This window comes from Sus scrofa, chromosome 2 (genome assembly GCF_054392235.1).
Source record: "Sus scrofa isolate SSC_HxYL_T2T_F1_AM1 chromosome 2, Sscrofa_HxYL_maternal_Yorkshire_Landrace_v2.0, whole genome shotgun sequence".
NCBI classification, from domain to species: domain Eukaryota; kingdom Metazoa; phylum Chordata; class Mammalia; order Artiodactyla; family Suidae; genus Sus; species Sus scrofa.
The window spans coordinates 67,801,421-67,825,792 of NC_139384.1; the positions used below are offsets into that span (position 1 = coordinate 67,801,421).

Genomic DNA, 24,372 nt, shown 5'->3' on the forward strand with positions numbered 1-24,372 from the left:
GTTTACCCAGCAGACCTTGCATCTGCCCCCACATGCTGGCAGCCTTACCCATTCCCTGGAGTATGGGAGAGTGGGCATTCCCAGACCTGGCTCACTAGGACTTGCTCCCAGAAATAGATTGGCAGCTGGGAGCTCCCTGTGCTATAGGACATTCAAGTAGGAAGACTAGCACTACTTGAATGAGGTGAGGGTAACCTGGAAGGGATCCCTTGGTCAAGTGTGGGACCTCCCTCCCAGTTTCCTTCAAATCTGTGGATGGAATAAAAGGAGGACCGCGAAGGTAATGACTTGCCTCAGGTTGGTCCACAGTGGTCAGGACGGGACTCAGATTTGAGTTTTGGCTTTTTGTTCTTAGCCCTGACCCAAGTCTTTTTTTTTTTTTTTTCCTTTTTAGGGCCATACCTGCGGCATATGGAAGTTGCTAGGCTAGGGGTCAAATCAGAGCTACAGCTGCCAGCCTACACAACAGCCACAGCAACAGTATCCAAGCCGCGTCTGTTACCTACACCACAGCTCACTGCAATGCCAGATCCTTGACCCACTGAACAAGGCTGGGGATCAAATCTACATCCTCATAGATACTAGTCAGGTTTGTTAACTACTGAGCCACGACGGGAACCTCTTGTTTTTGTTTTAATAAAAATATCCCTTTAACTTTTTTTTTTTTTTTTTTTTTTTGCCACATTCATGGCATGTGGAAGTTCCCAGGCCAGGGATCGAACCCATGCCACTGCTGTAAGCAGGGCTACAGCAGTAACAAGGCCAGATCCTTAACCCACTGAGCCACGAGGGAACTCCACAAGTCTTGGTTTTTTGTTTCAGGCCTTCTCTGTATTCTCAAAGGGTCCTGCTCCTGGGAAGTCCCTTCTGAACCCTGCCTCATCCCCCAGCAAGGCCACTGGATGCCCCAAGATTGGTCCCCATGCCCCTACACTACTCAGACCCTCTCCAGGACTCCAGTTCTTCAAGAACCCCATGGAGACACTCCTTTGGTGCCAAAATATATGGCCCAGCCACATGGCCCAGCCCCAAGCAGATCCCAGGCTCTGGGAGAGGGAGCTGGACACAAACATCCCTGGGCCAGAGCTGAGGTGGAAAGAGGGATGGGGGTATCAGAATACCAAATGGGAGGGGGTAAGGAAGGCTTTTGGAGGAGGAGGGAGTATTGGAGGTGGAACTTGAAATGCTCCCTCCCCCATAGGAAGGGATACTATTGTCCTCCCTTTTCACATGAGCAGACAGGCTCAGAGGGGTGAAGTGACTGGCCTGAGGTTGCACAGCAAGTGGGAAGTAGAACTGGGATGGGAACCTAGGGCTCTTGAACTCTGAACCTCTACCCACTGGATCACACTCTCTGCCATGGCGGGTCCTTCAAAGCCCTCGCCTGCTAACATTCTGGGAGAAGATCCGGAAGAGGGAGGCTTGCGGGGAGCAGTTTCTTTCTTTTTTTATTTTTTGGCCACACCCATGTCATAGAGAAGTTCCCAGGCCAGGGATTGAATCCAAGCTGCAGCTGTGACCTATGCCACAGCTGCAGCGGTGCCAGATCCTTAACCCACTGCACTAGGCCAGGGATCGAACTATCACCTCCACAGAGACAAGCCAGATCCTTAACTCACTGCATCACAGTGGGAACTCTGGTGAACAGCTTCTTTACCTCCTCATCTTCCCACCCCTGCCTCTACCTGCTCCTACCTTCCCCATCTTCCAGGCCCCCTTCCCAGATGTCCCTCTCTGGCCTTTTCTACTCTCTTCTCCCCTAGTCTCCCTAGATCTAGTCTCCTTTTCAACCCTCCAGCCTCTTACTCCAGCAACTAAGGGTGTATGAGAAGACTGAGGACAAGGCTCTTGATTGCCTCAGTAGGGGTTGGGGGTCCACATGGGGTAACACAGCCAGTGATGGGGGAGGGCATAGGTCAAGACAGGGGTAAAGGCAAAAATGAGGAGCTGTTATAGGAAATGATGTGCATGATAGAAGGTGGTATGGATCAGAATGGGAAGGGGGTTTGGGAACATGAGTGGTGGAAGAAGCTGACATGGCAGGGGCAAGTACATGGGAAGGAGCCCCAGTGCTGGGAGGGGGCAAGAGGTGTGGCTGATAGTGGGCAGCCCCAGATGGCTCAGCTCAGGCTGCTCCCAGCGCTGCTCCAGCTGCCGCCCTCATGTAACCAGAGCCTGCCTGTTGCATCAGAGGCAGGCGGGCGGTCTCAGGTAAACAGAGCAGCCCTCGAGGGGCCCAGGGCTCCCCAGCCACCTCCACACTCCCCAAGCCTTGTTCTGTACCTTGGATCCCAGGCAGAAGCCCCCAACCTGGCCTGGGTGCAGGTGTGTCCTTGGGACACCTGAATGTGTGGTGCTGGGCACTGAAGGGCTGCAAAGGTGGGGCGGGGGAGACAGGAGCCCCGATCCCACCTTCTTTTTTTTGGGGGGGGAGGGCGGGAGGCTGTACCTGAAGTGTGTGGAAGTTCCCGGGCCAGGGATCAAACCTGCACCGTAGCTGCAACCCGAGCCACAGTAGTAACAATGCTGGATCCTTGCCCCACTGCACCAACCGGTGAACTCCAATCCCACCTTCTTATGACATGATATGAACCCTAGTTTATGTGTCCAAAGAAAGCTGTGCCTAGGCTAGAGGTCAAAACTGCCTATGTCATAGATGGGGAAACTGAGGTGTAGGGAGAGGCACGAGCCTCTCAGGGTTTCTGATCCCTTCCTCAGATTCCCGCCCCCCCCCCGCCCCGCCCCGGAATACCAGTATCTCCATATGCTCCCCCTTGAATCCAGAGATCCAATCATCTGCTGTCTTCCGAGCAGGTGAACACCAGGCCACCATTGCAACGCACCTGCTCTCCTCTTTCATCTGCCCCAAAGGGACGTTGCCCCCCAACCCATCTCTGAGCCTCTCTTTGCTCAGCTCATTATACTTCCACTCACCGCTCTGACCTCATCTTCCACACCAAAGAATGCTCTTCACCCTTTCTCTGTACATTTTCAAGTCCTGTTCCCTCTTGGAAAACCCTTCTACCAGGGATAAACTCCTACTTATGCTTCAAGGCCCAGTACAAATGCCCCCTCTTTGGGAGAAACCTTCTCTGACCCCTCTGGCCCAGGCCTGACCCCACAGGGATGGAAGAGTGTGTGGTAGCTCTGCCTCCTTACTGGGGGCTTCTCCAGGATTGCCCAGTCCAAAGTCATCGTCATCCTGTAATTCTTTTCACCTGAGTCACTCACTAATCCTGCTCTGATCCCCCTTGGGTGGGGAACTCTTCTGGATGGTGTTGGGATCCCAGAGAGAGGGTGGATTTAGAGATCTAGGCAGGGGTCCAGTCCTGGAAGCCCCTTCCCCAGCTGACCTTTGAAGTGGAAGAGGGTGCCTAGCAGCCGAGGGGTCTGTTACCCTCCTGACGAAGGACGTGGGTCACAGACCCAGCTGCAGGAAGCACAGTTGGACGAGGCTACAGAGAGACCCAAGAACCCCCAGAGCCCCCAGAGCCCCTTTCTAAAGTCCCTCCATTTGAGTGAGAGCAAGGGTCAGGGTTGGCTTCTAGAAGTTCTTGGTCCCTGGGGCCTCAGAGTCTGGGGTCAGAGATATATTTCACTCAGGTTGGGGTAAGTCCAGGGTAGAAGACTGCAGGGGTTAGAGACAGAGTCCGAATTAGGGTCAGGGTCAGCAGTAAGGTCAGGGCACCCACTGACAGCGGGGGAAGCCTGGCAGGTTTGATCCAGTCCCCCCAGGCCCCCCTCCCTTATTCTACCATTCCCTCACCTCGGCGTCTTCCCGCGTCGGAGTTGCGGTCGGCCCCAGAGCTCCCGGGGGCCCGGCCACGCCCAAGTGCCCGCCCATCTCAGCCCACGGGCCTGCCCTCTATGTAAATTTATGCCCCGCCCAATCAGCTCCCGGGGGGCGGGGCCGCCTGCTCTGAAGGCACCTGTGGCCGCCGGGAGCTCGGAGTTCTGTGCTGCTACTGCTGCTGCCCGGTGTGTGCGCGAGCGTCAGAGCGAGTGTCCAGGTGGAGCAGGTACGTTTCGCGTCTGGCCGAGGCTAGTCCCGTGTCCTTTGAGTTGCATCTGTGGGCTGCGTTGAGTTTGAAGGTCTGAGTGTGCTGCTGTGCCTCAGAGAGTTGTGTCTAAGAGGTGCGCGTCGTAGGATTGTGAGTTTGAGAGGCTGTGTGTCCCAGGGGTTGTGTGTCCTAAGGGCATGTGTACGAGGGGTGTGAGTCCGAGGGGTATGTTCAAGGTTTGTGAGTCTGAGAGGTTGTGTTCTGAAATGGTGTGTGTTCCAGGGGTTGCATGCCCAGGAGTTATATCTGAAGGACTGTGTGTGTTGTCTGAGGGGTTTTGTCCAAGGGCCATATGAAGGTTTTGATGTCACTTAGGGAATTGTGTGTCTAAAGTTGTGGTGCCGTGAGCCCCTGGTATGCGTCTTTAAGCTCCAGTGTACCCCCTTCCTGGAGCATACCTCTTTGTGCATCCTGGAGGCCCGTGTGCACAGCCACAACCCCATGCCTTCCTGCTGTGGGTGTGCCCTCGTGTGTCATGGTCTCAGATCTGTATGTGGCATGACATCCCTATGTCCCTGTGACCTCCATGACTGACACCCACCCCATGGGTTTTGCACCTCATGCAGCAATCGCGGGGCCTCAGCTGGGCCCATAAGATGCCTCTGTGGCTGGGGCAGGACAGTGGGCGCAGATCCCTGAGCAGAAGACCAAAGCTGCTGGGACCACCTCCTCCCCATGCCTCAGTGTTCCATCTGGGACTTGGGTATAGGAAAAATAGTCACAGCTCTCTGAAGTTGTCAGCATATGACAAGCTGGTTGCTGTTTTACTTTCACAGTCATGGTCCTCACCCTCTGCCTCTCTCAGGGTCAAGGGAGGCAGATGTTGCCAACTGGGGTCCCTGGCTATTCTCAATCTGCAAGCTGCAGACCCAAGAAGTCAGAAATAGCTGAGACCTTATGCCTGGCCTGGCTGGGCTTCTGAAGATCAGACCTCTGGGCATTTGGTGTCTGGGATGAGAACTCTCAGACTCTTGGGGTGGAGGAAACAGCATTCAAAAAAGTATTTAGGGAGTTCCCGTTTTGGCTCAGTGGTAACAAACCTGACTAGGATCCATGAGGACATGGGTTTGATCCCTGGGTTTGATCAGTGGGTTAAGGATCCAGCTTTTCAGTGAGCTATGGTGTAGGTCACAGAGGTGACTCAATTCTGGCGTTGCTGTGGCTCTGGGATAGGCCGGCAGCTGCAGCTCTGATTCGACCCCTAGCCTGGGAACTTCCATATGCTGCAGGTGCCACCCTGAAGAGACCAAAAATAAAGTATTTAGTCTTGGTACAACAAGTGTGTGGGGTTAGATTCAAAAGGCCAAAGGACCTAGAAAGAAGTCAGCCTTGCTCCCTCCTGTCCCCATACCTGCCTTCTACCACCTGCGTGAGTCAAGGAGTGAATCTTGGCCTCTAGGGAATGGAATTTTGGGACATTTGGGGTGAGAGCAACAGCTGGAAACTGGTTACCTTCCAGGAGGGAAGACTGAGTCCAGGTGGGCACACCTAGGCCCCTCAGAGAGAGGTTGAGCTCAAGACTGCCCCTTAGCCCCCAGGAGAACAAAAGCCAGGAGTGATGGGCTCCAGTTTCGTCTCTCCCCTCTCTGTGTGACCTCAGACAGATTGCTGCCCCTTTCTGAGCTCTCTGGCTGCCCCTGTGACCTGAGCAATTGGAGCCCGATCTTACTTCCCATCTCCAACTAATGATTGATTTCATTAAATCATTACCCAACCAGGCAGACATCTGGAAAATGCAAATTAGAGAAGAAAGGGAATTAAAATCATTTGTCACCCTAACTCAGATGCAATGAGTATAGACATGTTGGGGGTCTGACCTTCCGGAAGATTTGAGGCACACATGCACCTGGAGACAGATGTCAATTTTCCGAGACTATTTATCATACCCTGGGATCCCATTTGGGGTTGGAGAGTTCACCCGAGCCCTGACCCATGAATCTGCATAGAATGTACACAGAGGATGTGTCCCATTTCTTAGCATCCTAAAAGGCATCCCTGGGCCTACATCTTGGGGGTTTGCCAGGCTGCCCCTTGCTCCCAGTTGTGTCTGAGATAACTCTGGAGTGAGTGTCTCGGACCTAGTTGGCACCCAAGCCCACTTCCCAGACTGAGGCAGCGGTGAGTTTGGGGCATAGCTAGATAACCCTGGGGTATAAGTCCACACTTGAGTGAGGATCTGGGGTCCCGCCGTGTGGCCCTGGGAAGAAGCCTGCTTCTTCCTGTGTAAAACCGGGCAGCTATCTCCGCTTCAGTGGGCTCTCTGTGAGTCAGGCTGGTCCTGTGTGTAAATGAGGGGAAGCATGGGCCTGGGCAGACAGTAGGCACTTAACAGGAGGTGCCATTCAAACTATGACCAAGTGGACATGTCTACAGCGAGCTGCGTCCAGGCCCACCCTCACCCTATCCTCCACCGAGGGCCAAGCAGGCCTCAGGCCTATTGGCTTCCCTGTCCTGATCTCCTTCAGGTTCAGGTTCACCAGAAATTGAGGTGGGGTCCTTGGAAGGAACAATCCAGGCAAGTTGTCATAATGAATCACTGTTGTGGGCATGGGCCTGCCTCTGTCCAGTTTCCACAACCATAGCTCACACCATCTCCCACTAGACACTGTCCTGGCCTCAGGATCCCATAGGACTTCTCTCCACAGTAGCCACAGTTCTGAAAATCCTGAATGGTACCACAGACCACCCGTCTGCTCATGCACCCTCCATGGCTCCCCATTGCTCCATGGCCCACTCTCTCACCCTGATCCCAAGGCCCCTTGCAGCTTCCCTGCTCTTCTCTGCCTCCAGATGCCCCTCTCACCCATACCCAGACATAGCATCCACCTCTGCTGTACCTGCTATGCACCCAGCACATTCCTACCCCAGGGCCTTTGCACCTGCTGTTCCTTCCACTATGTAGTCTCTCACCCACATCCCTTCACGGCTGGTGTTCTCTCATCCTTGGGGTCCCCTTTTCAGAAAACCACTTCTGGCCAAAGCAGCTCCCTCTGCTGCCACCTCTCCCACCACCTCCTTTTATTGAATTTTATTGTCAAAGTCCTCTGTCCCTGACACATTTATGGGTCTATTGTCTCCCCCACCAGACTGGGCAATGGAGAAGGCAGGGCTGGTCTGTCCACTCAAGGTGCTCTGCCCTGTATCCCTGGCACCTTGGTGAGCTCCCAGACATTTCTGGAGGAAGAAAGTGGGGGAGAAAAAGAAAGTGGGGACCAGGGATGCCCCCAAAGGCCCCATCTTGGGTTCCCCACTGGCTGCGTCTTGGGTCTGACAGGCTATGACCCGAGTCCCTTCCGCCTAGCACTGACAGATGTGCTAATTTCCCAGGCAGGGAGCCCTGGACCTCTGGGGATGAATTTCTGGGGCCCTACAGGGAGATCTTTCTCTAGAACAAAGAGAGAGAAACCTCAGGCCGTTCCTGCAGCTACCATGGGAGACTCAGGTAGCCCAGGGCTATGACCTGTGTGAGATTGCAGAGTTGGGTTCTGGAGGTAGAATATCTCCCAGCCCCAGGGGTGGGGGTCCCAAGCCCCACGGGAGGTGGGATGGGATGGTGAGTCTCCATTTGCAGTGACCATGATGGAGAAACTAGCCTTCCTGACAGGACCTGCAGGGGACAGTGAAGGCATCCAGGTCTTGCATGTCCTCAGGACCCAGTTTACTTCCAAGGTGGGCACTGGAAATTGAGGTGGGGTCCTTGGAAGGAACAATCCAGGCAAGTTGTCATAATGAATCACTGTTGTGGGCATGGGCCTGCCTCTGTCCAGTTTCCACAGAAAGTGAGCCCCTCAGTCTGAGAGAAGCATGAGCGCCATCCAGTGGGCTGTTGCACTGTTGGCTGTTTAGAGTGGGGGGTTCTCAAACTGGCAGCCTGTGGGCCAGATGGGGCCTCAAATTTGTTTTGTGAGCCATGAGGTGTTTAAAAAAGAACTGAACCTGATGTTTCTTCCATTTGTTAAGCAGTTGTTTGCTCATTCATTCAAGGAAGGGTGATTGTGCGGAGTTCCCGTTGTGGCTCAGTGGGTTAAGAACCTGACATAGTGTCCGTGAGGATTTGGGTTTGATCCCTGGCCTCACCTTGTTCAGTGGGTTAAGGATCAGGGGTTGCCGCAAGCTCAACCTGTAGATCTGCCATGCAGATCGCAGATGGGGCTCGGATCCAGTGTTGCTGTGGCTGTGGTGTAGGCTGGCAGCTGCAGCTCTGATTCCACTCTCAGCCCAGAAACTTCCATATGCTGCAGGTTCAACTGTAAAAAGCAAAAAAAAAAAAAAAAAAAAAAAAAAAAAAAAAAAAAAAGAAGGGTGACTGTGGACCTACCGTGTGCCAGGCCTTGAGACGGCTCCATCCCTGCTCTCATGGAGCAGACATCTTAGTGGAGCAACATGATCATCAAAGAAAGTGGCAAAGATGCACTAAACATATCTGGTAGGATTAAGTGCCATAGGGGAAGAGAAATCTGGTCTGATGAAATTGGCTTCTAGAGAGAGATTTCTGCCCAGCCTTGAAGGACGTGGAGCAGCTTCTCAGACCTGGATGAGTCTGAGAAGGGTGTTCCAGGGAAAAGGCAAAGGCCTGGTGATGGGAAAGTGGCAGGTCTGGATGGGGCTGGTGTTTCAGGTACCTAGAAAGGGGCAGACAGTGAGTTGGGAATTGGCTGGTAGATGAGGCCTTTTTTTCTAAAGTGAAGGGACAGCGTGTCTTTGTGGTACAGCAGGCGGAGAATCCAGCACTGTCACTGCAGCGGCTCAGGTCGCTCCTGTGGCACAGTTTCAATCCCTAGCCAGGGAACTTCCACATGCCTCAGGCACAGCCAAAAATAAATAAATAAATAAATAAATAAATAAATAAAGTGGAGGGACAGGTGGGTGGGTACATAAGGAGCCCCCAGGGCCCATTGTGCAGATGGGGAAACTGAGGCTTGGACCACGTCAGGCAATACATGTACAGTGGGGCTGGGATATGAACTCTGGTCTCGCTGGGCCCACAGCCCCAGCCAGGTTCACATGCCTCCCAGCACGTGGCTATGCTGGGCCCTCCCTGGGGCAACCTGGGGAGGGGTCTGTGAAGGTGGGTCAGGGGGTCCCCTACTGGGCCTCAGTTTCCCCATGAGTGCCAGAAGGACCGATGGACAAAAGGACCCACAAAGGGGTTTCTGGAATTCAGAGTCGCCTGAGGGTAACACACCCACCCTCAGACCCTCACAGTCCCCAGGAATACCCCGCAGATCCCACAACACCTTGCCACCTGCACCAGTGTAGCCTGTCATCCCTGTGCCGTGTCCGTACATGTGATCCCTGAGATCCTCACCCCCCCACCCTCAGAACCCCCACCCCGTAACCCATGTCTCTCTCCTGGGAGGTGCTCCCACCCTGCCTCAGGCAGTCAGAGGGTGGGTGGTACCTCTGTAGGGTATGGAGGTCTTAACCCGTGCAATGGGTGACTAGCATGGATTTGGGGAGTCTACATGTGTTTGAGGGGGCTTGTATGTTTTTGAGGGCATGGTGTATTTGGGCATTATCTTATGTATTGGGAGTTGTGTGCATTTGGGGGGTCAGCCCGTGTTGGGGGACTCTGTGTGGGTCAGGGGTATGCATGTATTCGGGGGATTGGCACGTGTTGGGGGCTTTGTGTGTGTCTGAGAGGTCTTTGTATGATCGGGCATCTGTGTGGGCAGAGGGATCGGTGTGTGTTTGGGACCTGTGTGTGTTTGAAGGGTCTCGTGGGCTTGGGAGGGGTCTGCGTGTATTGTGGACTGCGTGTGTTTGCAGACTTATGTGCAGGGATCCACATATGTCTGGAAGTGATGCATGTGCTTAGGGGTCTCCCTGTGAGAGGAGTCTCCCAACCCCCCATCTGTACACATGAGGAAAGGGCTTTCTCCCTGACCCCGGGTCCCCAGCACCCTTCTTGGGTCTGCCTGGGGGCCCTGATTCTGAGCTGGGCACCCCAGGGCTCAGGAGAGGTGACCCCAAGGCTTTCTGGGAGGGGACAGGCAAGTGATGGCAAAAGCTGCTTGCATATGGAAGGTGGGGTGTATCATTTCCAGAGCACCTACTGCAGTCCCCCCCAACTTGGGGAAGTGCCCCTGATTCTCCCCATATTCTGGGGTAGGAAACTGAGGCCCAGAGAAGTTTGGCCACATGGGAGTTGCTGCTAAAGCCTACCCTCTCCCCAGGGCAGGTGAGGGGCTCCAGGGGCCCCTGTGGGTTGAGCCAGCTCCTAGGTCACCCACAGTGCCCCCCACCTGGGCCACCATCTCCGCAGGCTCCCAGGGGAGGAGGCGGCCCAGGGCCCTGGTGGCTGTCGGGGGGAGGGTCGCCAGCAGCTGGGGTCAGAGCTGCTGGAGCCCTCAAGAGAGGGGAGGGGGGGTCCCGACTTTCCAAGGGGCTCTTCCTGTCGCCTGTAATGAGGTACTTGGGGAGCAGGTGATGAAACCACTGCCTGGGTTGCGTGAGGCGGGGCCGCCGGCCTGATTTGCTGCAGGGCCCAGGAGCAGCGCCCCCTCCCCGCTTCGCCGCGTCCCATGGGCCCTCACCTCCCCCCACCACCCACCTGCCTCTCACTTCTCCTTTCCTCCTCTCCTTTCCCGGCCCGGGTCCCCCACCAAGCTGAGGCCTCTGGGCTCAAGGGTCTGGCAGCGTGACTCTGCCACTTGTCCCTCCATTAAAGCCCCACTGGGAGCCAAGAAGGGGAACTTGACTATTCTAGGTCTTTTCTCTCAAATCCTCACTACAAAGTCTTTGAGATCAGGATTCTGTGACCCGTTTTATGGGGGAGGAAGTGGGGGTCTGATGTTGCCTAGAGTGTCGCAGTGGGTGTTGCCATGGTCTTGCAAGATGGCATGCTGAGGAGTTCCCTTGGTGGCACAGTGGTTAATGAATCCGACTAGGAACCATGAGGTTGTGGGTTTGATCCCTGGCCTTGCTCAGTGGGTTAGGGACCCAGCGTTGCCGTGAGCTGTGGTCTAGTTTGAGCTGTGGTCTAGTTTGCAGACGCAGCTCGGATCCTGCGTTGCTGTGGCTCTGGCATAGGCTGGCGGCTACAGCTCCGATTTGACCCCTAGCTGCGGGAGTAGTCCTAGAAAAGGCAAAAAGACACACACACACACACACACAAAAAGATGGCATGCTGACTCAGCACCGCCAGTTCTAAGGCCCCTCTTCCTTCTGGTTCCTGGAAGCTCAGAAGGCAAGGTCGATAGACCCCTCCACGGCCCCCTCCTCCCCAGTTGGTGGGAGAATGATTCTCACTCCCATTTACAGGTGAGAAAACTGAGTCCTTCCACACGGAGAGGCCAGCAGTCAAGGGTCAGTGGGAGGATAGGAGTCCTTCTAGCCCCCATCTCCATCACCAGAGGGCTAAGAAGCCACTTAGAGGGAGGTGACCAGCATGGTCTGAAGGACCCCAGGGGTATTTGTTGATGGACGTAGTGACCACAGGTATCACCTTAGAGAGTTTATGATGCTCCAGAAACTCATGAAATCTTCCTTCATCCCTTTAGCTTTCCCTCCCAACAGTGCTCAGACCTGAGATCCCAGGCTCCCTCCCAAACCCAGGCATCAGAATGTCCTGTCTCCTGGGTCGCCAAAAAATCTATTTCCTTCTGCCTCCCTGAAGCCCCTGTCCCAGTTCAGGCCTCACATCTCCCACCTGGACACCTGCCCCAGCCTTTCCCTGTCATCTCACTCCTGCCCAGAGAGATGCTGTTCTCATGGCAGCCTTGAGCATAGGGAGCTTTGATAAAAAGTCAGTTGGCTGAGATAAATCACATAGAGGAAAATGCAAAAATCATTGGAGTGGGGCTAAAAATTTTGCACAAACTGAACACACCTGTGTAGCCAGACTCTGGACCAGGGGACAGAATACCCCAGCCCCTGGACTCCTGCTGTCTTATCACAGCTTCTGTTTGGGGTGGCCACTGTGCTGATATCCATCACTGTGGGTGAGTTTTGCCAGTTTTATAACTTCACATAAATGGAATCACAGAGTGTGTCCCCTCTGTGGAGTCCAGGATTGTTGAATCAACACATGGTTAGGGAGGTTTACCTGTGTAGTTACATGGAGCTGGAACGCATCCTTTTTCTGTGCTGTATAGTAGTCCACCATAACATTTATCAGAAAGTATTTACAAATTCTCCCATTGAAGGCATTTGGGTCATTTCCAGTTTGGGGGCTATGACAAATGAAACTGCTGAGAGCAGTCTTTTCTGTGTCCTTCGGTTAAACAAGGACTCTTTACTCTAAGGTGAATACTGAGAAGAAGGATCAGTGGGTCATAAGATAGATACATGTTCAGCTTTAGTAGATGCCAGACAGTTGTCCCGAGTGGATCTACCTCTTTCTCCTCCCACCAGCAATGCATGAAAGTGCAAGGGGAGTTTTTAAACTATAAAATTATATCCTGACCCTCCCCTGCTCCCAAACTCTCTATGGCTCCCTATTGCCTTCAGATTAAAGCCCACACTATTCACTGTGGCCCACAAGGACCTATGTGATCCAAACCTCACAACTCTCCCCCTGCTACCATTTCCTTCCCCTCTTTCCCTTGCTTGTGCTGCCCAACCATACAGACATCTTTGCTTTTTTCCAAATGCCAAACTCATGATCACTCTGGGCCTTTGCCTTGCAATTCCCTCTACCAGGAACACCCTTCCACAAGATCATCCCACATCTGATTCTTCCCTTTCTTGTCTGTGTCTTTCTTGTTCTTTGGGTCTCAGTTAAAATGTCTTCTCAGAGTTCTCGTTGTGGCTCAACGGAAATGAATCTGACTAGTATCCATGAGGATGCAGGTTCAATCCCTGGCCTCGCTCAGTGGGTTAAGGATCCGATGTTGCCGTGAGCTGTGGTGTAGGTTGCAGACATGGCTCAGATCTGGTGTTGCTGTGGCTGTAGTGTAGGCCAGCAGCTACAGCTCCTATTCAACCCTTTGCCTGGGAACCTCCATACGCTGCGGGTGCAGCTGTAAAAAGACAAAAAATGAAATAAATAAATAAAATGTCACCTCTTCAGAAAGGTCTTCCTTGAAACTCCTGGCCAGTAACATTGCCCCTTTCATGGTCAATACTTCTCTCTTTTTAGACTTAGGTTCCAACCTACAAGAGTTTCCTAAAAATGACTCGGGCAGTTTTCAGTTTTCAAAGGTCCCAGTTAGTATAGAGAGCATTTCACTTTCCAGTCCTTTAAGGTTTGATAAAACCATAAGGACCTGTTGTCATTTTAATGGTAGGTCTCAAGTCACTTTTTTTTTTTTTTTCCTTTTTAGGGCCACACCCATGGCATATAGAAGTTCCCATGCTAGGAGTTGAATAGGAGCTGTAGCAGCTGGCCTACATCACAGCCATAGCAGTGCCAGATCCGGGCTGCGTCTGTAACCTACACTGCAGCTCACGGCAATGCTGGATCCACTTGTGAGGCCAGGGATTGGACCCACATCCTCATGGATATTTGTCAGGTTCGTTACTGCTGAGCCACAATGGGAACTCCCCAAGTCACTTTTTAAATCTTCTCTGGTCATTGATCTACTTAAGGTTTCTTTCTTTCTTTCTTTTGTTTTTTTTTTTCTTTTAGGCCCACACCTGTGGCATATGGAGGTTCCTAGGCTAGGGGTCCAATCAGAGCTGCATCTGCTGGCCAGCACTGCAGGACCAGAGCCATGCCTGCAACCTACACCACAGCTTGTGGCAATGCCAGATACTTAACTTACTGAGTGAGGCCAGGGATTGAACCCACATCCTTGTGGACACTAGTCAGGTTCATTACCACTGAGTCACAACGGGAACACCATAAGCTTTCTACTTCTTTTTTTGCTATATTTCTTTGGGCCGCTCCCGCGGCATATGGAGGTTCCCAGGCTAGGGGTTGAATCGGAGCTGTAGCCACTGGCCTACGCCAGAGCCACAGCAACGCAGGATCCGAGCCGCGTCTGCAACTTACACCATAGCTCGCGACAACGCCGGATCGTCAACCCACTGAGCAAGGGCAGGGACTAAACCCGCAACCTCATGGTTCCTTGTCGGATTCGTTAACCACTGCGCCACGAGGGGAACTCCTCTACTTCTTTTGAGGTCAGTTTATCGCAATGATTGGCACATTGTTGATACCTGATAAATGGGGTGCAAAGAAAGGGGTTGGGAGGTGCCGGACTCTTGGTTTCAAATGCTGCCCGCACCCCCTATGGCCATCTACTCAGGTCCGCATCCAGCCTTTCCATCAAGTCTCAACTACGTGCTTCCTCCTCCAGCATGCCCTCCTGGATTTCTCCTGCCCCATGCCCAGGTCGATGAGTCCATCTGTCTCCTGGGAAGATGCCGCAAGCTCTCTGCTTTCTAGCTGGACATTGATGGGGGTAGGGGGGGATAGGTGCACAGGAGAGGCCTCTCCCAACCTCAGCCTCTCTCAACTTCAGCCTCCCCCCTCGTGCCCTGCACATTCAGCACGCATCGCTACCTCCCCCCAGCAGTTCCGATCACACCAACATCTGGAGAACGGGCCGCCAGGTCTGTCTGCGGCTCGGGGTGGGGATTTGCATGTGAGTACAAATATATATGCACACCCTGGGCCTTCCGCCTCCGCATTCCTTGGCTGGCCCTTCACACCTGGGCCTGAGACAGGTCAACGCTGAGTGGCTGGATTTGCATGCGCGTGTATTTCTGGGTAGGGAGTCAGCTGGGGGAGTCTGAGAGGAAGTTGTTGAGGGAAGCTGGGGGAGTTCAGATGTGTCCCTCTTGGCCTGCTCCATTCACCAAACCAAATAATTCCCAGTTGCTCCTGTGTCTAATCCTAGGGGCTTCCAGTCTCAGGGGGAGAGAGAGGTGGATATACAAACCCTCTAGCCCCACAGGGTCAGAACTGGAGGGGAAGGACAGGGGCCACAGGGCAGGAAGGGCTCCCTGGAAGAATGGATTTTTGGGGGCTGGTTTTTGAAGTGTGAATAGGAGTTGGCCAGGTACAGAAGGGGCAAAAGGGCTTTTCAGGCAGAGTCATTTTGTTGAAAGTGGAGAACGGGGGGCAGGAGTAGATGGGGGCAAGGCCTTAAATGCCAGGCTGAAGACTGGAACTTCCTTCTTCCTATGGGCAGTGGGGAGCCATGAGGTATGTGTGAGTAGGAAGGGGCATGATCAGAGCTGTATACTAGGTGGATCCCTCAAGGACCAGAGCAGGGGATGAGTTTGGTTCCTGGGTGAGGATTGGGGGTTCCAAGTTCATCAAAAGTCAGAAGGCTCGGAGTTCCCATCATGGCGTAGAAGAAACGAATCCGACTAGGAACCATGAGGTTGTGGGTTCCATCCCTGGCCTCTCTCAGTGGGTTGAGGATCCAGCGTTGCCGTGGGCTGTGGTGTAGGTCATAGACGCGGCTCAGATCTGGCGTAGCTGTGGCTCTGACATAGGCTGGTGGCTGCGGCACCAATTGGACCCCTAGCCTGGGAATCTCCATATGCTGTGGGTGCGGCCCTAAAAAGACAAAAGACAAAAAAAAAAAAAAAAAATCAGAAGCCTCAAACCCCTTCATGAGCCCATCTGTACCTGTCAGGCCTGGCTCCAGAGACGCCAGAGGACCTGGTGGCTTCTAGAGAACCCCAAAATCCGAAGTATAGTGACAAAGTGCACCATGCAGGCATAGCATAGAGGGGGCCTCACCCCTAGTCTCTGCCCAGATGGAGACAGCCCTGGCCTCCGAGGGTCTCTTATCATCTCTACCCCTGCTCCCATGGCCAAGTTTTTAAATAATAAATCAAACCCTGTCCCTTCTTGCTCAAAACCCTCCCGTGGCTCTCCATTGCTCTTATACCCAAACCTCCAGCCCTCCCTGAAGCTCAGAGGACCCGGAGTGGCCCTTCCTCTGCAGCCTGTCCCGCTCTGGCCTCCTCACTCCAGCCTTGTGGATGCATCACCTTCTTCTTCCTCCTTTGCACCTGCCTTTCCTTCTGCCTGGAACTTACTTCTTGTCTTGGCCCTCAGATCTCAGTTCAGAGAGAGCCCCCTGGCCACCTGACCTTCTGACTCTTGGGGCTCCCCCATTATGTGAACCCTGCCCTAGCCAGGATGTCCTTGTCTAAAATGGGGACAGATCGAGAAGGGGCAAGACTTGGATCTTCCAGGCCCAGAGACTCGTGTCCAAGTCCCATGTTCCCATGGGACTCCAGGCATGGGTGGGTATTTCCGGAGTCATCTTGGCACCAAGACCTCCGGGCCAGTGCCCTCCTTCTGTCCCTAGGGACCCGTCATGGCGGGGATAACACATCCCAGCCGTGGGAACTAGCCCGATTCCGGCCAGGGATTAAAATTAGCCCCAGAGGTTAAATTTAGGAAGTCAAGCTGGAGCTGGGGGGCCAAGGTGGGGGCTCTCGCCGGCCTGGGCTCTGCATAGCTGTGACTGCTCAGAGATCAGGCCCAGAGAAACTGGAGGGAGTGTCTGGGGTCCCATAGCAGGCCGTGTGGGACAGGCTGGGACATCTCATACTCACAGACCTGGGTCTCTGGGAAGATGAGATGTCTCCCCTCAGGCTGGGGTTTGGGAAGCAGGTGTGGCGACTCCCAGAGAAGACCCATATCTCCCTACACTTCCCAAGAACTCATTCTCAGGCTTTGTGCCAGGTACTCTGTGTTTCATACCCACCCCACTCACAGAACAGCAAACTGAAGCCAAGGGAGAGGCCTCCCTTGCTGAGGACCGCCCTTCTGGTCAGAGCCTGGCTGGGATCTGAGCGCAGGCCTGCTTCACCCTGGGCAGGCCTGCAGCATGGCCTCAGTCACCTATGACATGGGAGGGCTAGAAGGTGGAGAGTGGTCATAGAGGTGACAGAGGGGGTCTCAGGTATCGGGGGACCATGGCCTGACTGTAGGGTGGTGCAGGTGCTGCAGGACGATGTGCTACCCTCACTGAGCTGCCCATTCTCACCCTTGGGCCCCCCACCAGGGAGATCCGAGATTCCCATAAGGAGGATTCAGGGTTTCTCCCCAGGTTCCGTAGGCCCAATGCTTTCCTCCCCAGTCTGAGGTTTCCCAGCCCAAGTCTTTCCAGGGTATCCCCCCTCCTCCTGCTGGAATGTGGGGCAGGGGTGGGGTTTCTGTTATGCTTCCTACACCCACAACTTTTTCAAACAGAAATCTATAGTCACCGAGGGGGAAAAGTTAGAAAATTTAAATGATTAAAAAAGGAAAAAAAGAAAAAAAAAAAGACAAAAGGACCACACACTGTATGGTTCCATTTATAAGAAGTGTCCAGAACAGGCAAATCCATAGAGACAAAAAACAGATTAGTGGTTGCCAGGGCGAGAGGGAATGGGAAGTGACTGCTAATGGGGCTGGAGTCTCCTTTTGGGAGGATGAAAAATATCTGGAACTAGATAGAGGTGATGGTTGCACAAGGTTGTGAATTCTCTAAATGCCACTGAATTGCACATGTTAAAATGGCGAGTTTTATGTTATATAATTGCATCTCAATTTCTATTTTTATTTCTTTAGCCACACGTGTGGAAGTTCCCGGATCAGGGATCGAACCCACACTGCAGCTGCATCCTGCGCCACAGCTGAGGCAACGTCAGATCTTTAACTTGCAGTGCCACAAGGGAACTTCCACATCTCAATTTTTAAAAAAAGGAAAAAAACTCATAAATTTCCCCCCAGCAGTGACTCCCAGCTTTAGCATTTCCTTCTAGTCTTTCTTCACATCCTAATGCCATATTTATTTATTTATTTTTGGCTGCACCCTGCGGCATGTGGAAGTTCCTAGGCCAAGGATCAAACAGGTGCCACAGCAGTGACAACACCAAATCCCTAACCCACTGAGCTACCAGGGAACTCCTCAATGCATTTTTTTTAATTTTTGGTTTTTTTAGGTTTTTTCTTTGCTTTTTAGGGCCACACCCATGGCGTATGGAAGTTCCCAGGCTAGGGGTCAAATCGGAGCTACAGCTGCCAGCCTACACCACAGCCACAGCCACAGCAACGCCAGATCTGAGCTGCGTCTGCAAACTACAGCGCAGCTCACAGCAATGCTGGATCCTTAACCCACTGAGCGGGGACAGAATTGACTCTGCATCCTCATGGATACTAGTTGGGTTCATTACTGCTGAGCCACAATGGGAACTCCCCCATATTTTCAACATGTGTTTTCTGGTAACCATAGCCTTCAAACTTGCTCATTGAAGCGCTGCTGTGGGGTTGAATGAGTTGAAATGTGTTTGCTGCATGGACCAGTCTAACTTTCAATCGCTCGGCATCCCTGAGCACCCCTGGGTGCCAGCATCAGATGGCCCTCCAACCTGGCCCGTTGAGAACTTTTAGGCTAATGCCAGTATTCATGACAGCAGCACATAGGTGGCAGGGCAGATCTGAACACTCTATATGGGTTAGCTCATTTTATCCCCCAGCAGCCCTGGCAGTGCATGGCACTATTATCACCTCTCACAGACGGGGATCTGGGAGGATCAGGCTCCCTCGAGGTCCCACAATCACCTGCCAGCTTATTTTGCTTTTAAGCCTCAGGTGGGACATCTGTACTTCTCAATCTTTCCCCCTTGGTCAGCCTTCTCCTTATAAGGCACTGGTCCAAAGGTGTTCAGTGACCATCTGCTACATCCTGGGCTGGTCAAGGGTCGGGGCTAAGGGGGTGACCCATGCTGCCTTGATTTCCCTTATCATCTCCCTTTCAGTGCCTGACAGGGGCAAGCAGAAGATGAGGGTAGGCTGGGCTGCCTGTCCCCACTCTCCACCCACCCACTCTATCCTCTTCTTCTTCCCTCCAACCCCCAGACCAAGGTTACTCCACCCAGCCTGGGACAATGGGGAGGAAAAAAATTCAGATCTCCCGCATTCTGGACCAAAGGAATCGGCAGGTGAGTTCATTGGGTGGAACAGTGGTTGGGAGAAAGGTAATCCTAGCAGGGGGTTAAGCCTGGGCAAAGGTCTGGCCATTCGGGGAGAACTGCAAGGGAATGAGGAGACCTGATATAGTGTCAAGAGTTTGAGATGTAGGAGTTCCCTGGTGGCTCAGTGGGTTAAGGAGTCAGCATTGCCACTGCTGTGGCATGGGTTTGATCCCTGGTCTGGGAAATTCCATATGCCATAGCTGCAACCAGGAAAAGAAAAAAGAAAAAAAAGAGCTTGAAATGTAGCATTTACTCATTCTCATGATGATTTATTCATTTATTCTCCCTGATGAGTAGAGCCCCAGTCGCAGAGGAGATGGAACTCGACACAAACACATCCACCTCAAAGTGCTGGACCAGGGGGAGGCATAGAACTGAGGAAGCTCAGAGAGGGAGTGTGACCTCTGCCTGGAGGCTAAGGAAAACTTCCAAAGGAGAAGGCATTTGGGCTGGGTTTTGAAGTATCAATAGGAGTTTCCAGGCTGGGAAGTGAGGAGTGGTAACAGCCAGAAAGAACAGCACATGCAAAAGTATGGAATCACGAGGCATGTTCAGGGAACAGTTAGGCCCCTCCACCTCCCCTCTAACCACCCCAAATCTTTGTTTTTGCCCACCCCGCCTGTGACTCCTGGGTCCAGGTAACATTTACCAAGCGGAAGTTCGGACTGATGAAGAAGGCCTATGAGCTGAGTGTGCTCTGCGACTGTGAGATTGCCCTCATCATCTTCAACAGCGCCAACCGCCTCTTCCAGTATGCCAGCACAGACATGGACCGCGTGCTCCTGAAGTACACGGAGTACAGTGAGCCCCATGAGAGCCGCACCAACACCGACATCCTCGAGGTACCACTTGGGACCTTCCTCCCCAGCCCCACAAAGCTCAGCACACTATGCTCACTCAGATCCTAGGGACTCATGCTTTGCACAAAAGATGAGCATTGCAATTTGGCTTTGCTGCCGGGAAAAGCTGATCTGGGGTAATGGAGGGCCCCTTCTAGGGGCAGCTGCCTGGACAGTAGAAATAAAAACCATTGTGCCCCTCACACACATCATCTCACTCACTTCTGTTACCCATTTGGTGAGTACAGAAACAGAGAAGAAAAGGTACCACAAAATGATCAGACCTTGCTGAGGTCTAGGATTTTTTTTCTTTTTTTTGGGGGGGGGAGGCTGCACCTGCAGTATATGGAAGTTTCCCAGCTAGGGGCAGAATTGGAGCTGCAGCTGCCAGCCTATGCCACTGCCACAGCAACACAAGATCCGATCTGTGTTTTGACCTACACCACAGTTCACAGCAACCCCGGAAATTTAACCCACTGAGCGAGGCCAGGGATTGAACCCCCATCCTCATGGATACTAGTCAGCTTCTTAACTGGCTGAGCCATGACAGGAACGCCCCAGGAATGTTTTTTAAATTATTTTTTTGGCCATGCCCATGGCATGTGGAAATTCCCAGGCTACGGATTGAACCCATACCACAACCGTGACTATGCAGGATCCTTAATCCACTGAGCCACTGTGGAACTCTGGAATGTTTTTGTTTGAGCTGCTGTGTCCTCAGGAGAAAGAGGCAGAAGCAGCCCCTGAGCTAGCTGGTTCAGCCCTCACACCCACCACCCAGGATGAGTGAGATCACTGATGCTTTGGAAGTTGAAATCTTTACCCAGGACAGGAAGCAAAAGCCACAGGGGGAGTTCCCATCATGGTGCAGCAGAAGCGAATCTGACTAGGAACAATGAGGTTGCAGGTTCGATCCCTGGCCTCACTCAGCAGGTTAAGGATCTGGCGTTGCCATGAACTGTGTTGTAGGTTGCAGACGTGGCTTGGATCCTGTGTCGTTGCTGTGGCTGTGGTGTAGGTGATTTGACCCCTAGCCTGGGAACCTCATATGCTGTGGGTGCGGCCCTAAAAAGACAAAAGACAAAAAAAAAAAAAAAAAAAAAAAAAAAAAAAAAAAAAAAGCCACAGGGCTGGAGAGAGCAGTGGGCTAGGACTGTGCCTGGGAAGGCCTGATGTGGGAGACGCTGGCAAAAAAGAGGCAGGGGTCTAGGATGTGCAGGTCACCTGTCTCAGAGAGGTAGCAGCTTAAGAGGGCCTCTAAAGGAGTTACCATTGTGGTTCAGGGGTTAAGAACCCGACATATTATCCATGAATATGTGAGTTAGATCCCTGGCCTCGGGTTAAGGATCCAGCATTGCCGTGAGCTGTGGTGTAGGTCGCAGACATGGCTCAGATCCCGTGTTGCCATGTTCCGGCAGCTACAGCTCCGATTGGACCCCTAGCCTGGGAACCTCCATATGCTGTGGGTGTGGCCCTAGAAAAGACAAAAAGAGAAAAAAATAGAGAGAGAGCATCTGTAAAGTTGCCCTCAGGTGCTTAGTCAGCTAACATTTATTAAGCACCTACTGCAGGCTCTGAGGTTGCACAAGAGTATGAAGTGGAGGTACCGAATCACACTCAGGAGTATTAGGTTAATGCCAGTAGGCCTGCGTAGATCTCAGCCCCTGCTATGTGACCTGGGCCTCTCTGGTCCCAAGCCAGGACCGTCCCTCTCTCACACAGTTGGAACTTACTACTTGATGACTCACTGGGGTTTGGGGTCAATGGGATTTGGCTGGAGCAGACTGTACCTGCACTCTGCTTGTCCCCGGAGCTGGGTGGGATAGGTCCTCCCCTCTCCCATAGAACCAGGTTCCTTGGCCAGGACTGGGGGAATGTCACCCTGTTGTCTCCCCTTTCCACAGACACTGAAGCGGAGGGGGGTGGGCCTTGATGGACCAGAGCTGGAGCCAGATGAGGGGCTTGAGGGGCCAGGAGAGAAGCTACGGAGACTGGCAGGTGATGGAGGTGACCCAGCCTTGCCCCGACCCCGGCTCTACGTAAGTGACTCCCTGCTCTGCAGTGAATGGGGCCCACCCCCAACCTCCCAGGCCCAAGTGTCTGAGGCTGAGACCGAGAGTGAGAGAGAGAGAGAGAGAGAGAGAGAGAGAGAGAGAGAGAGAGAGAGAGAGAGAGAGAGAGAGAGAGAGAGAGCAGGGGGGGGGGAGACCTAAAGCCAGGCAGCCTAGAGTTTGAGGGTAGGTCTCTACCTGGGTGGGCAGGGAAGGCTTACTGGAGGAGTGGACATTGTAGCCGGGGCTTTGAAGTGTGGAAAAGAGTTCAACAGGCAGACAGTTCCTTGTTTCTGTGATTCATCAAACACCCTGGCAAGCCTCCTCAGGCCAAACCTATGCTGAGTAAGAAGCCTCTGGGCCTAGCTGTTAAGGAGTGACAGAGGCAGACATAGACTCCCCCAGCCATGTGAGGTTAGGCCAGAGGGAGCAGTATTGAGGGCTTCTAGAAGGCGAAGGCTGGCCCTGAACTCATTAGGATTTTCTTTCTTAGACGTGATGCCCACATCTCCACATTCCCCCAACCAACCCTGTCCTCTTTGCCCTCAGCCAGCAGCCCCTACTATGCCCAGCCCGGACATGGTATATGGGGCCCTGCCTCCACCAGGCTGCGACCCCAGTGGGCTTGGGGAGGCCCTGCCTGCCCAGAGCCGTCCATCCCCCTTCCGGCCAGCAGCCCCCAAAGCTGGGCCCCCAGGTGAGCATGGGGCATGGGTCCTGGGGGAGGAGGAGTGGAGGTCCAAGGGGGGCTTTGCAGGGAGGAAATATTGGTTCTAGCCGTGCTTGGCTGTGGGCATCACTCTGGACCTCAGACTGCATTAGATGACGTGGCCGCCTGCCCTCTCTCTGGGGTTCTCCTGCTCCCCAGGCCTGGCACACCCTCTCTTCTCACCGAGCCACCTCGCCAGCAAGACACCACCCCCCCTGTACCTGGCAACGGATGGGCGGAGGCCAGATCTACCTGGTGGCCTGGCTGGGGCCCGAGGGGGACTAAGCACCTCGGTGAGTGAGGGGAAGGTGTGACAGGGCCATGGGGGCAGGGTGGCCTGGGTGTGGGCCTCAGTTTCCCCCTTCCCCTGTCTCCCTGCAGAGAGGTCTCTATGGTAGCCTGCAGAGCCCATGCTCCACTGCCACCCCAGGAACCCCACTTGGGAGCTTCCCCTTCCTCCCTGCAGGCCCCCCAGGTATGCACCCCCTACCTGCCCTGCTGGGGGAGCCATCCATACACCTGCCTGCAGTGGGGTCCACTCTCCCCCACTCACCAGAACTGAAAACTGGCTGGTGGCGGGGCATCAGGTTTGGGCAAGGGGCTCCCTGAGGTCAGGGCCTCGGTTTACTCCTCCTTTTCCTCCAGAATATGGCCTGGGAGACCCCCCTCCGCCCCCAGGCTTGTTGCAGCCCCCCACCCTGGCCCCTTGGCAACCCTCCAGGGGTGATGGGCCCACAGCCACCCCTACCCAGTCCAGGTAAGTGCCCCGACTCTCTCCTTGACTCCCTCCCAGTTCTGGTTCGCGGTGGGGCCCCTCCAAGTCTTTCAAAGCCCCGGACACTGCTGACCCCTGGCGGCCACTTTCGGTTCTGCACTTAGCCCCTACAGACTGGTCCCCATGGGAATGGGCGGCTATTTTGGGGGCCCCAAGAGGGATCGCCACCCCCTCCTTTCCCAGGGTCCTCCTGTCCAATCTCTGCCCAGGCCATGCCACCTCCCTGGCTTCCCTCTTTCCCTTGAAGAACTCATGGCCTCCCTTCTCTCTTTCTCTCTCTCCTTGCAGTGGGGGCCGCAGCCTGGGAGAGGAAGGCCCCCCGGCCCGCGGCGCCTCCTCACCCACCCCTCCAGTCAGCATCAAGTCCGAGCGCCTCTCACCGGCCCCTGGAGGCCCCGGCGACTTTCCAAAGACCTTCCCCTACCCCTTGCTCCTGGCCCGGCCCCTGGCAGAGCCCCTACGGCCTGGGCCCCCCATGCGCCGACTGCCCACGGCTGACGGCTGGCCTCGGTAGTAAGCCCGGGGGTGACACCGATCCCGCCCACCACACCAGGACATGTGGGGTCCCAACCTCCCTCCCTGCATCTTGAAGACCCAGCATCTTGAAGACCTGCATCCTGAAGACCCAGCAGTTACGACTGCGGTGGGAACCTGGAGAGGGGAAGTCTGGCTTCGGGCCCCGGATGGGGGGCTCCTTTCCCCCTTCCAGTGGGTATAAGTCCATCAATAAAACACACGTGGCATCCATTGATGAAACTGTCAGTACTCAGAGCCACACCTCTGCCCAGATCCTCCCATCTTCCCCAGAGACCTCAGTCTTGCCTTGTCTTGGTTTGGGGTACCCACTCCAGAGTCTGACGGTGAAAGGTGAACTCCAGTCTGGCATGCCAGTATGAGGATGGAGGGAGGGGGGAAAGTAAGGGAAGGAGCCCTGTAGGAGGCGCCAACGAGCAGGTGACGCCTTGGGTAGCAGCTGCTCAGCTTGCTGGGTCACTAGCGACCACGTAGAGGGTGAACCTTGAGTGGTTCTTCCTCAGGAGTCAAGAATGTACTATTTACTCTA

At 53.9% G+C, this 24,372-nt stretch overlaps 1 protein-coding gene across 5 annotated transcripts in view; it reads left to right on the forward strand.

Annotated features, from left to right (window-relative positions):
- Positions 1-24,057, forward strand: part of MEF2B (myocyte enhancer factor 2B) — a 26,716-nt gene extending 2,659 nt beyond the window's left edge. The window contains exons 1-9 of one of the 5 annotated variants that reach the window (NM_001444995.1): positions 3,900-4,019; positions 18,820-18,902; positions 19,574-19,777; positions 21,679-21,813; positions 22,375-22,522; positions 22,694-22,827; positions 22,916-23,009; positions 23,180-23,291; positions 23,598-24,057. In NM_001444995.1, coding sequence (NP_001431924.1) covers positions 18,849-18,902; positions 19,574-19,777; positions 21,679-21,813; positions 22,375-22,522; positions 22,694-22,827; positions 22,916-23,009; positions 23,180-23,291; positions 23,598-23,823 — 1,107 coding nt within the window. In that variant the 5' untranslated portion in view covers positions 3,900-4,019; positions 18,820-18,848 and the 3' untranslated portion in view covers positions 23,824-24,057. Of the gene's footprint in view, positions 1-782; positions 6,960-18,141; positions 18,903-19,573; positions 19,778-21,678; positions 21,814-22,374; positions 22,523-22,693; positions 22,828-22,915; positions 23,010-23,179; positions 23,292-23,597 lie in introns of those variants that run through there. The other 4 variants (XM_085009812.1, XM_085009811.1, XM_085009813.1 and 1 more) reach the window with 4 other exon arrangements.
- The last annotated feature ends 315 nt before the right edge of the window (positions 24,058-24,372 follow it).